General features: G+C 42.8%; 1 protein-coding gene across 2 annotated transcripts in view; it reads right to left on the minus strand.

The window, feature by feature from the left end:
• ssbp4 (single stranded DNA binding protein 4) overlaps window positions 1–12295 on the minus strand; it is a 118583-nt gene that overhangs the window by 6594 nt on the left and 99694 nt on the right. For both annotated transcript variants that reach the window (XM_054729990.2, XM_015971526.3), the window contains exons 6-12: window positions 10278–10361; window positions 7244–7370; window positions 7050–7117; window positions 6019–6083; window positions 1706–1751; window positions 1570–1605; window positions 1379–1433 (exon numbers count right to left, since the gene is read on the minus strand). In XM_054729990.2, coding sequence (XP_054585965.1) covers window positions 1379–1433; window positions 1570–1605; window positions 1706–1751; window positions 6019–6083; window positions 7050–7117; window positions 7244–7370; window positions 10278–10361 — 481 coding nt within the window. The remainder of the gene's footprint in view (window positions 1–1378; window positions 1434–1569; window positions 1606–1705; window positions 1752–6018; window positions 6084–7049; window positions 7118–7243; window positions 7371–10277; window positions 10362–12295) is intronic.

Genomic DNA, 12295 nt, shown 5'->3' on the forward strand with positions numbered 1-12295 from the left:
GTTGGATGTCATCTGCATAAAGATGGTAGGAGATTCCTTTAAAGGAGCTCAGGATGTGCTGAAGAGGGAGCAGATAAAGGAGGAAGAATAGAGGACCATGTGGGATACCATGAGTGAGGGAGGTGGTGGAGGACCGAAACTTGGAGACAGCCACAGAGAAGGAATGCTCAGACAGATAAGAGGAGAACCACTCCAGGGGACTTCCTGATAGGCCTACCCAGTGTCTCAGCCTCTCAGTAGCAGGTGATGGTCAACAGTGTCAAAGGCTGCAGTCAGGTCCAGCAGGACCAGAACAGAACAGTTCCCTGCATCACTGTGAGTCAGAAGGTCATTAGACACCCTAAGAGCTGTTTCAGTGCAGTGACCTCTACAAAAACCTGGCTGGAAGCTATCATAGATGTTATGTTCATCAAGAGCAGCTGTGAGTTGTTTAGCCACAACCTTTCCCAAGATTTTTGGAGATAAACGGAGGTTTTTACAATAAAAGAGCAAAAAGCTTGGACACCACAAGAGACATATCACAGAAAAGAGATCCAAGAAAAGGTTAAAAAAAAACCTGTATAAAAATATATAGGTAAAGAAAAAAAATCAAATAGTGAGTAAACAATCAAGCAAGAGGAATAAATACACAACGCCAAGAGGTGAACGAAGACTTGGCCACTTAAAAATTACACAAATTAAACCAGAGGGCTAAAGAAACACAAGAAATATAAAATATTTATATCTAAGTTTATTCAATCATACTTAAAAAATATTTTTTCAGTCTTTCTCAATTAAATTTAGAGCTGCCTTCAATAAAGGCAGCTCTGAGTAATGGCTGACTTGCTAGTCAAAACTCAAAACAATGTTTTCTTTTTTTGTTTGTTTTCTGTTGCAAAGCTGCAAAAGTGTTTATTCTTCGGGTTTGGGAGACTTTTAACTCCAGAACGATAAATAAATTATACCTAAGTAGCAAAAAATAAATAAATAAAATACCCAAACAAAACTATATTTCATAGAAAATGGTCAACAAATTCAAAATATTATTGACTAACTAACTGACTAACTGACTAACTAACTAACTAACTAACTAACTAACTAACTAACTAACTAACTAACTAACTAACTATAATAGAAAACAATGAAATGACTTGAAACCGTTTTCCTGATTGGCTCAGTAATAGTAATAAGTTAGGTTTTAAAATATAACAATTTTAATGTTTGGAGGAAATGAGATTAAATCCACTTTAGAATTTTCTAAAATTTCTTCTTACATGACAAAAGCTGAGCTCTGCTTTTTCTATGAAAGAGAGGAGTTTCTGTCAGAGATCAGGTTAGATAAACCATCTTTTTGTGAGCAATAGATAGGAGATCAAAAGGACTGGAGCATTACACTCACCTCCGGGGCTAGGCATGATGGGAGTTCCTGGGGGGCCGCCTCCCCCTGGAGGACCCTTCGGGAGTTAGAGAAGAGGAAGGAGAATCATGAGTTCCGACAGCATCTAGATGGCAGTTTGCCAGTTTGATATCACAGCATGACAGCCAATTTATGGCTTGTGGTGGAACATGAGTTCATGACAGGACACTTACCACGTAGTTTCCTGGAGATGAAGATGAATAAGCTATCTGTGGCGGGAATAGACACAAGGAGGAGGAAAACATGAGGCATAGTTATTGTAAATACACCCAGTCATAACAGAAAGATGATGTGAGGGGCGAGACTCACCGAGTTATTGTTGGGGTTCGGCCATGGACCTCTTCCACCAGGACCCCTGGGAATAAAAACCACAGAGAAAGATTCACATATTAGATTTGTGCTCGTTTTACTGATAGATAATGAAAATTACAGAATCTACCACATGAATATCATATAATATAATATAATATAATGTAATGTAATATAATATCATATATATATATATATATATATATATATATATATATATATATATATATATATATATATATATATATGATACCACCTGGCTGCTCGTGTTTTAATACCCCCAGATCACGGGGCAGAGGTGGAGGGCTGGTTGTTGTTTTTAAATCCAGCTTTCCTTGTAAACAGCGTACACCCACCATGTCATTTTCTTCCCTTGAACTGTGCTTATTTGAACTGTGCATCTCCCCCCGCCTGCTTCTCGTGCTGATTTATCGCCCTCCAAAGACTGACTCTAACTTCCTTAATGATTTCTGTGATCTTGTGGCAGACTGCATCCTAAAATATGACTATGTCCTATTTTTTGGTGATTTTAACATCCATATCTGCTGTCCTGATAATGTGCTTGCTAAAGGTTTTTTTAATTTGCTAGATTCATTCAATCTAACTCAATGGGTATCATTCCCAACTCATGCCAGGGGTCACACCCTGGACCTGGTTATCTCTTATGGTCTACCCGTCACGAACCTTGTGACTTTGCCTCCTGTGTTCTCTGACCACTCTCCTATACTCTGTGATGTTACGTTGCCATGTCCTGTCCCTGTGTGTGAAGCTCCAGCTACTAGGTTCAGAGCCCTGGATGCAGAAACTATTTCAAAGTTTGTGGACTGTATGTCTGTAAGGTTAGAGAGCTTTAACCCAGATCCATCTAACGTTGATCACTATTCACAACACTTTGATGTACTTTGTAATCAGGTCCTGGACGTGGTTGCCCCTCTCAAACTGTGCAAGTCTCGGCCTAGGAGGGAGCCATGGCTCTCTGATGTCACACGGGCTTGCAGGCGGGCGTGTAGATCCTCTGAGAGAAAGTGGAAAAAGGATGGCCTACAGGTCTCGCGTGAGTTGTTCAGAGCATCTCTGGTTGCTTATCAGGATGCAGTGAAGGCCGCCAGAATGGCCTATTTTGCAGACATCATTGAGACAAACTCCAATAATCCTAAGATTCTCTACAAAACGCTAAACTCTGTTCTGGTGTATCAGGAGCCTAGCTCCATGTCTCCTACAGCTGCTGGAAACTCTGAAGCTTTTCACAGATTCTTTGTAGATAAAGTGTCGGGCATTAGAGCAGTCATTTCAAGTAACTCTGTTGACCCTGTTCCAGTTCATCCATCACCACCCACCCTGAGCTCCCTCAATACAGTTTCATACTCTGAGCTGAGTAAGCTAGTTGCGAGACAGAAGCCATCTGGCTCTCCTCTTGACGTTCTGCCACCTCGTCTCTGGAAGGCTGCCTTTCCGTGCCTTGGCCCTTCACTTGGTCAGATTATCAATGGGAGCCTCAGCACAGGTGTGGTCCCAGCTGCTTTGAAAGCAGCAGTTATTCGGCCGACCCTGAAGAAACCTGGTGCTGATGTCTCTGTGATAGAAAATTACAGGCCTATCTCTACCCTGCCTTTTACATCAAAACTGATTGAGAAAGTCGTTTATCAGCAGCTGGTCTCACATTTAGCTGACTCTGATCTGTTTGAGGTTTTCCAATCAGGGTTCAGGTCTGGCCATAGCACAGAGTCTGCTCTACTGAGGGTCCTAAATGACATCTATCTATCACTAGATCAGGGAACATCTGTGCTGCTTCTGTTGTTAGACCTGACAGCAGCCTTCGACACAGTTGACCACGCGATTCTACTCGATCGCTTGGAACGATGGGTTGGGATCAAAGGGTCAGCTCTGGATTGGTTTAGATCGTATCTCCAAAACAGGACATTCTGTGTTAAACTGGGTGATGTTTTTTCTTCTTGGGAGGGGCTCCGCTGGGGGGTCCCGCAGGGGTCGATCCTTGGTCCTCTTTTGTTTGGCATTTATCTGCTACCTCTGGGGTCAATCTTTCGTAAACATGGCCTATCATTCCATCCGTATGCTGACGATTGCCAGATATACTCTCCATTGTGTCAGGAGAAAGGTCACTCTATTCAGTCCTTTGTCTCCTGTGTTAATGAGGTGAAGTCTTGGCTAATGTCCAACTATCTACATCTGAATGAGGGAAAGACAGAGCTCATTGTTTTTCACCCCAACAGCAGGAATGTGGATCGTTATGCTGATCTTGGCCCTCTTTCTCCATACTCAAAACCAGTTGTTACCAGTTTGGGGGTAAAACTTGATGTAGGACTTAAATTTGACGCTCACATCAATTCTGTGGTCCGGTCCAGTTTCTTTCACCTGAGACGCCTTGCTAAAATCAAGCCTATGCTGTCGAGAGCCCACCTGGAGCGGGTACTGCATGCCTTTGTTATTTCTCGGCTTGACTACTGCAACTCTCTATATGCAGGGTTGTGTCAGTCAACACTGTGTCACCTACAGGTTGTGCAGAACAGCGCTGCCAGGTTCCTGACTGGGACCAGGAAACGGGACCACATCAGTCCGGTTCTGGCCTCTCTGCACTGGCTTCCGATTTCCTATCGCTCACAATTCAAAATCCTCGTCTTTGTTTATCATTTCTTCCAGGGTGGTGCTCCCCCCTATCTAGCCACACTCCTGAAAAGACACTCCCCATCACGCGCTCTGCGCTCCTCTGACCAAGGCCTGCTCGCTGTCCCTCGCTCTAGGTGTCGTACCCGTGGGGACCGGGCTTTCTCAGTCCTAGCACCGTCACTCTGGAACCAGTTGCCACCCTCAGTTAGGCTGTCCCCTTCTCTGCCAGTCTTTAAGAATCACCTAAAAACACACCTCCTCCGCTTGGCGTTTCCAGAACATGTTTGATTTTGGCCCTCTTTTATGTTGAATCCATTCCACAGTTTTCATTGGTACACTCAATCCATCCACTCAATCCAAATGTGTTTCACACATTTGTCCTTTACCGGACTGCTTCATCTATCTTGTAATTTCCATTTTGTACTTTGTAATTTGTATTTTGTAATTTGAATTTCTTTTATTGTTGATTTATTCAATATATTTACTTAACTGTACCATGTTCAGCGCTTTGGGCTTCCTGACAGGGTTGCGGAAGGCGCTTTATAAATAAAGCTTTGATTGATTGATTGATTGATTGATATACATAAAAGCTACCATAAAAAAGAGCTGAAGATGGGTGTTAGCACGGTAACCTGATATTAAACCAGTCACTGACTTTCATATTTTTATATTTAACTGTAAATTTAAGGTGAGGTCATGGAGGACAGTCAATCAAATTAAGAATTTAACATATTTTTTGTTATACAATTATGAAACATGTTTAGCTTCTCATTTCATCAAATTCACTGTCCTGTTGCTACAAAAACCTTTCAAGAAAACCCTGGTGGACAAAACCAAAATACTGAAACATACAATCTCTTTTTTCACTGAAATTAGATCTTTAAAATTCATTTATATTCTTTTTAAAATATGGAGCAAATTTAGCTTTTTTCTAAAACAAAACTATATTTTTGTAAATGTAAATGGAAGTTACATAATTATTTTTTATCATAACATTCTTTAACAATTCAAGAATAAAAGTAATAAAAAATAAAAATAAAAAATACAGAAATGAATTTGAATCAGCTCTATCACCAGACAGCAGAGGACATGAAGATTTTGATACATTTTAAAGAAAAGAATGTACTAATCCTGCTGAAGAGGTAGAGATCTTAGAAACGTAAACGTAAAATGAGACTAAAGCTGGTTCTGTTACTAGTTTTGTTCTATTTGGACACTAGTGGATCTTAGTATACATGTCAAAAACTATATTTCAGCCTGGGGTGATGGGTGGGTAACTCCAGCAAAGCCTTTGAAGTTGTTTTCAAATCTTTCATGCACAATGACCCATAATCATCACTTGTACACATAAATGCGGTATCCCTCAGGGTTAAGTTCTTGGTCTGATTACCTTTTCTGTAAACACACTACCTCTAACATCACTGGTAGTTATTTTATTTGGTCTGATTGTTATCACTGATACCAATCAGTTATTCCTCTTTGTTTCACCCCCTAATGACCCTGATGTGATGAGGGTTCTCTGCAGGAATTAGCAAAATAAAATTAATAAAAGCCACGCAACACCAACGAATCTGAGGTACAGACTGTTGACAATGAAGATGAAAGTCTATGAAGATTTGGGGGGGGGGGGGGGGGGGGGAATGCAAACAACAGATAAATAATAATCATTTCTTCATCAGCCTACTAACATGTTCATGCCCGGCATCCCTGGTCCCATGGAGTTGGGAGGGGGCCTCATTCCTCCACCATAGCTCTGCACAAAAAAACAGGAAACAGATCAGAGTCTCAGATTTATGTACAAATCTTTATTAGTGATCATATTTCTCACGCCGCGTGTGTGTGTGTGTGTGTGTGTGTGTGTGTGTGTGTGTTCACACTCCCTTTGGTACATTCGCATGTATGTTGTGATGAGTGCCCAGTGGGCGGGTTTGGCTGCCCCTACATGTTTGTACTTGAATGAGTGTGTGGCTGAGTGACAGAGCAGGGGGCAGGCCACAGAGCTGCTCCACTCAGAGGAAGAGTTTTGTTCAGCAGACGATTACACTTGTCGAGCAGATGCCACACCAGCTGCCGGCGTGCTCACTGCCAAAGTCACAGCACCAGGATGGCACATAGAGAGTCCGAAGGGCACAGGAAAGGAGAGAGTGTTTGTGTGTGTCTTTGAGTGAGGTGGCGGGTGCAGCGAGGAGCACCTGTCTGGTTAGGAAAACTCAGCAAAAATGTTCTTTGAGAATCTAAAAAAACCACAATATGCAAATCGAATGAGCACAAGTGATCAATGAGAACGGTTGCTTGAACTTTTTTCAAAATTGAAATTATTTGGTGGCAACATGATCACAGCCGTCTCAAATTTAGGCCTCAATTAATCAGCAAGCTGAACTTAACATGTACATCATGTGTAAGCTGCGGTTGAGTGTTGGTCAGAGCCAAATTACTCATCAGGGCATTCAAAGGCAAAATTATGAGGCTGGCAAGACCAAAAATTATAGACCCGCTGTTTATGGGCTGCTGGGTTCAAATTATAGCTGTTTTCATGGAAGGCTTTTATAAAGGGTAACCAAACTCTGGTTTGGCTTGCAAATTGGCAGTTTGAGTAGCAAATGTGGCAGCTGCACAGAGGAAACAGGCTGGGGGAGTTGAAAGATACCATCACAGGTTGTGAGGAAACTTTCTTATGTTTTTTTACAACTGCAACATCCTTTTGTGTGCTGCAACACACCTGTGGGCCCATGCCTCCCATCCCTCGAGGGGGATTCATTCTCATCGGACCGCCCATGCTCGGATGTCCTGCAGGAAACATTGGTACACCGGGAAAATTTAGGTCAATAACGAGTTTGTTAAGAATAAATACTTTCTGATTGAGGGCCTAAGTAAAAAAGAGCAGCTTCCCTGAGACAACGCAACAGTCAGTACCTTGAGGTCGAGTTGGGTCCAGGCTGTTTGGAAGGAGGGGCTGTGACCCAGGGATGCTCCCAGGAGGCTGATTTGGCATACGAAGTGAGGGTCTTGGGCCACCTGGGTACCGTGGAGACATAAATGGCTGCAGGAAGGACACAACAAGGACACCAGTTATCTTTGGTTTCAGAGAAATTTCAAGTAAAATATTTTTATATTTCTTGAATATGGAATTTTCACCAAAAAAAAATTCATCTGATTTTGTTATTATCAACTAAGATTGGGTCTCAGGGGTTCTTGGGTTCTGAGGTTCTGAGCGCTCCTTTTCTGTGGCCGTCTCCAAGTTTAGGTCCTCCACCTCTTACCCATGGTGTCCCACAAGGTTCTGTGCTGGGGCCTCTGCTCTTTCTCCACTATCTGCTTCCTCTTCAGCACATCCTGAGCTCCTTCAAAGGAATCTCCTACCATCTTTATGCAGATGACATCCAGCTGTACATCTCCTTTAAGCCCCATGAGATGTCTAAGCTGCAGCTGTTACACACCTGCTTAGACTCTATCAAAGCCTGGATGGCTGGGAGCTTTCTACAGCTGAATGAAGATAAGACTGAGATCTTCATCTGTGCCCCAGACAAGCTGGTTCCCAACGTCAGAGACTCTCTTGGTCAGCTTGCTTCTCACACCAAACCTTCCATCAGGAATCTTGGCGTGACCTTTGACCCAGCTCTCACCCTGGATTCTCATGTCAGTTCTCTTGTTCGCTCTTCCTTCTTCCATCTCAGGAACATTGCTAAGCTGAGTCCCATTCTGTCCCGCTCTGAACTTGAGACAGTTCTCCACACCTTCATCTCCTCACACTTAGACTACTGTAACTCTCTTTTCACGTGTCTGACCAGAACATCCCTGAACCGTCTACAGGTGGTTCAGAATGCATGTGCTCGGCTTCTGACCAAGTCCTCCAAACACACCCACATCACCCCGCTTCTCCTCCAGCTTCATTGGTTGCCAATCAACTTCAGGGTCCATTTCAAGATCCTGGTTCTGGTCTATAGGGCCTTACACGGACAAGCACCATCTTACATTGGTGATCTTCTTAGTCCCTACACGCCCAGCAGGTCCCTGAGGTCCAGTGATCAAAGCCTACTGGTTGTGCAGCACCAGGCTAAAAACCAAAGGTGACAGATCATTTGCTGCTGTGGCCCCCAGACTCTGGACCTTCTCCCCCTGAGCCTGAGATCAGTGGACTCAGTGGTCTCCTTTAAAAAGCAGCTGAAGACTCACTTGTTCAAGCTGACTTTTGTATGACCTTCTTCACCACTCTTTATTCTGCTCTCCTCACCTATTCCACGTTCCTCAGGATCCACTGATTTCCCTCTTTCCTATTCACTCTCTCTCTAGCTTAACATTTTTCTTTTAAATCGCAATTGCTTATTTTTGCTCATTTAAAATATATTTTTAAACATTTTCTAATAGCTTTTTTATATTTTTACATTTTTATTTTTTTATTTTTTGTTTTTGTGAAGCGCCTCGTGATTTTTATCTTGAGAGGCGCTTTAGAAATGATATTTTCTTCTTCTTCTTAATACGAGATATGTTTTTACAAGCATGTCTTAACACAAATGTCAGAATACTGCACACTCTGTGTTATAATGACCAGATATATGAATGAATAGGTTTAAAATTAAAATAAAAATCTAATGAAGCTGGAATTGTAACGCAATTGTCTTTTTAAACAAAACTGAGGTGAAATCACAGAAATGACTGCATGTATTAACAGGCAAGCCGCTGCACTGAGCATGTTTCTGTATGCCAGAGTCATTATCAACTCAGAACCAAAGAAAAGCCACCTCGCATTTCACGACTCAGCCTGACTCTGTGATTTGTGATGATCGAGTGAGAATCACATCAGTCCGGCTTAATGAAGCAGCATTACCACTGCATGGCAGCAGGGGGAGGTATTGCGTCAACAGATTATGTACTGCTGTAGTTTTGGTACACCTCCCAGGAATGAGGAGTTTGTCATTGGAAAGTAAGACCTCAGGTGGTTCGAGCCATTAGCACGAAGGTAAAGGAGGATGGGTATGTGCAAGTTTTAGAAGGAAACATGAACTTAAAGAACAACGTGAAGTGTGAAAGAAAAACAAATGGATGCACAACGGAAGCAGTAATAATAATAATAATAATAATAAAGCAGGAACACAAAACGTTCCCAGACGTGTTCATTTGGTGCAGCATAAATGCACTGAATGTGTTCCCAACATCTAGAAACCCGAGCTGCTCATATTCTGTGTGATTCCTCACAGAAACTCCAGACACGTGCTCTACGTTTGAGTCGAGCGGAGACAAGAACAGGCTGGCTGGGACACGCACGCAGAGCCGGAGCACAACTAGTGAATAATGTAAAGCGTCACAGACAGATGGTTTGCAGAATCACCTATGAGAATATGCTGCTGCAAAACTACAAGCAGCGACATCCAGCGAGCCACGTTTCAGTCGGGTGACTAGACTATGTTCTGAACTCAGTCCAAACGATTTCACATCGATGGGAATGTGCTGGTGTGAAGCCTGGGTTGATGGTAGTCAAGCCTCTGCAGCAGACACATGACCGGCACACAGAGATGGGGCTGGAGAGGTAATTATGTGTTTTCTGTTTGTTTTGGGACAAGTGGAGGACAGCTTATGTAATTACACTTAGTGCTAGAGGCGAAGACCGACTTACTACTGTTTTCTCTTTTCCTCGGTCTGCTTCTTCCTGCCGCCCCCCGCCCCTCCTTCCTTTGACCACATTGTGGTGGGTTTGTGCGCACAGAGCTGCACAGTGTCAGGCTGTGTTGCAATATTAATGGCCTATTGATGGACTATGGGATGGGGAGTGCCGGGCCGAGGGAGAGGAGGCCCTCCAGATGCACCTCCGCTCCTTCCAGCCAGGCCATTGCAGCTAAATTATTCATCCGTTCCACCATCCTGGATGCTGCCAGGCAGCCCAGCAGGGAACCCGTGTGCTGTTTGTACGTGAGTGGCTGCACAGGAAGGGAAGTAAATGTTTCTGTCTTACCTGTCCATGAGGTCCCATCATAGGATTGTTTGGGTTGTGTGGGGGAGGCTGTGTGTGAGGGGAAGGCTGGGATCCTGGAGGACCCTGGAGGGGAGGAGACATAGAGATGTCAATAAAGTACAACTAGAATCAGGTAATAAACAAGCTTGCAAAAAAGATAAGTAAGATTTGCTGCCATACATGAGCCTTTCTTTTAAGTTGTTCATGTTGACAGAAAATATGATTTGTCTTGGTCTTATTTCTTTTTCTATATATGTTTGCACACAAGGAGCTAAAATAAATGTACAGTAGCTCAACGGGGATTTTTGAAACATTAAAAAAATTATTTTTGCACAAACATTCACCCACACACTTGCTTTCAAATCAAAACTTCATAAAGAAGCTAAAATTATAAATGGGCTGTATTTACATAGTGCCTTCTACAACCCCCCAAGGTGCTTTACAACAAAACTGTCATTCATCCATTCACACACAGAGATTTCACTGAAACACAAATAAGAGACATATGCCTTTAAAAAAACAACAACATTAATAAAGCCAGTGTCTCTGCGACTGCTAAAGTTTGTTGTGGACTCTCCAGAATATCAGAAGACATTTGTGACATTCTCAATTACTTCACATAGATCATATAGTCACCCTCTTGTGTTTTATTTGAACTTTAACCATTAAAAAAAACAACAACATTTTCTCACGATAGCCACACACAGTCATTGCAGGAATTCTGAAACCCTCCAATTTAGTCTAATCCATCAATTATCTTATCTCGCTTTTCCGTGCAGGGTCACAGGGGGTTGGTGCCTATCTCCAGCAGTCACTGGGCAATCAGGCGGGGTGCACCCTGAACAGGCTGCCAGTCCATCACAGGGCAACACAGAGACACACCGGACAACCAAGCACACACACACACACACACACACACACACACACACACACACACACACACACACACACACACACACACACACACACACACACACACACACACACACACACACACACACACACACACACACACACACACACACACCTACGGACAATTTAGAGCAGGGGTGTCAAATATGCGGCCCGCGGGCCGGATCCGGCCCACAAGCGGGTTAAATCCGGCCCGCGAGATGGTTGTGTAAACTTTATTTTCATACTTTACAATGTAGAGTGAAAATAAACTCATCTTTGTGAGCAAGTTTTCTCTGTAATGAGTATAAATAAAACAAAGCTGCGCTCAAGGCTCACACAAGAACTTGAATCACATCCTGAAGTTAGCCGCCACTCAGGATGTGACTTCTGATATTGATGTGCTGGTGAAAGCTAAAAGATGTAAAGTAAAATGAGTCAAATATACTTTAAGTGCTGCATGAAACTGATCTAGCCATGTGATCTGTAAGCTCTTTGAATCACTAAGGAATTTTTATTTATTGATTGATATTTTATTGTTTTCAAATTTTCAAGTACACTTCAGGTGTTGTACTTGTACTACACTGTCCTCAGGCTCCAGCCTTGTTTCATATTGATTGTATTAAAACAAAGAAAACAATCTGAAGTTTTTTTTTCTTATTTACCGGTCCGGCCCACTTGGGACTAGATATCCCTCAATGTGGCCCCTGAGCTAAAATGAGTTTGACACCCCTGATTTAGACAGACCATTCAACCTGACAGTCATGTTTTTGGACCGCGGGAAGAAGCTGGAGTACCCGGAGAGAACCCACGCATGCACAGGGAGAACATGCAAACTCCATGCAGAAAGACTCCAGGCCGGGATGTGAACCCAGGACCTTCTTGCTGCAAGGCAACAGCTACTAACCACTGCACCACTGTGCAGCCTCAAATTTAGTCTGGTCAGAAATTGTAACAAATTAGGACAACTTTGGGAGGATTTGTAGACCAAATAATTGAGTTGACAAAAAACTGAGACAGTTTGTGACCTAAATGAGTTAAGAAAATACATTTGATTAACACAATATGCCTGAAATGACATCATGCCTCAAATGAAAGCTGTTGTAAAAAGAGTGTTGCACATGCCA

The sequence above is a fragment of the Nothobranchius furzeri genome, chromosome 8, assembly GCF_043380555.1.
Source record: "Nothobranchius furzeri strain GRZ-AD chromosome 8, NfurGRZ-RIMD1, whole genome shotgun sequence".
NCBI lineage: Eukaryota > Metazoa > Chordata > Actinopteri > Cyprinodontiformes > Nothobranchiidae > Nothobranchius > Nothobranchius furzeri.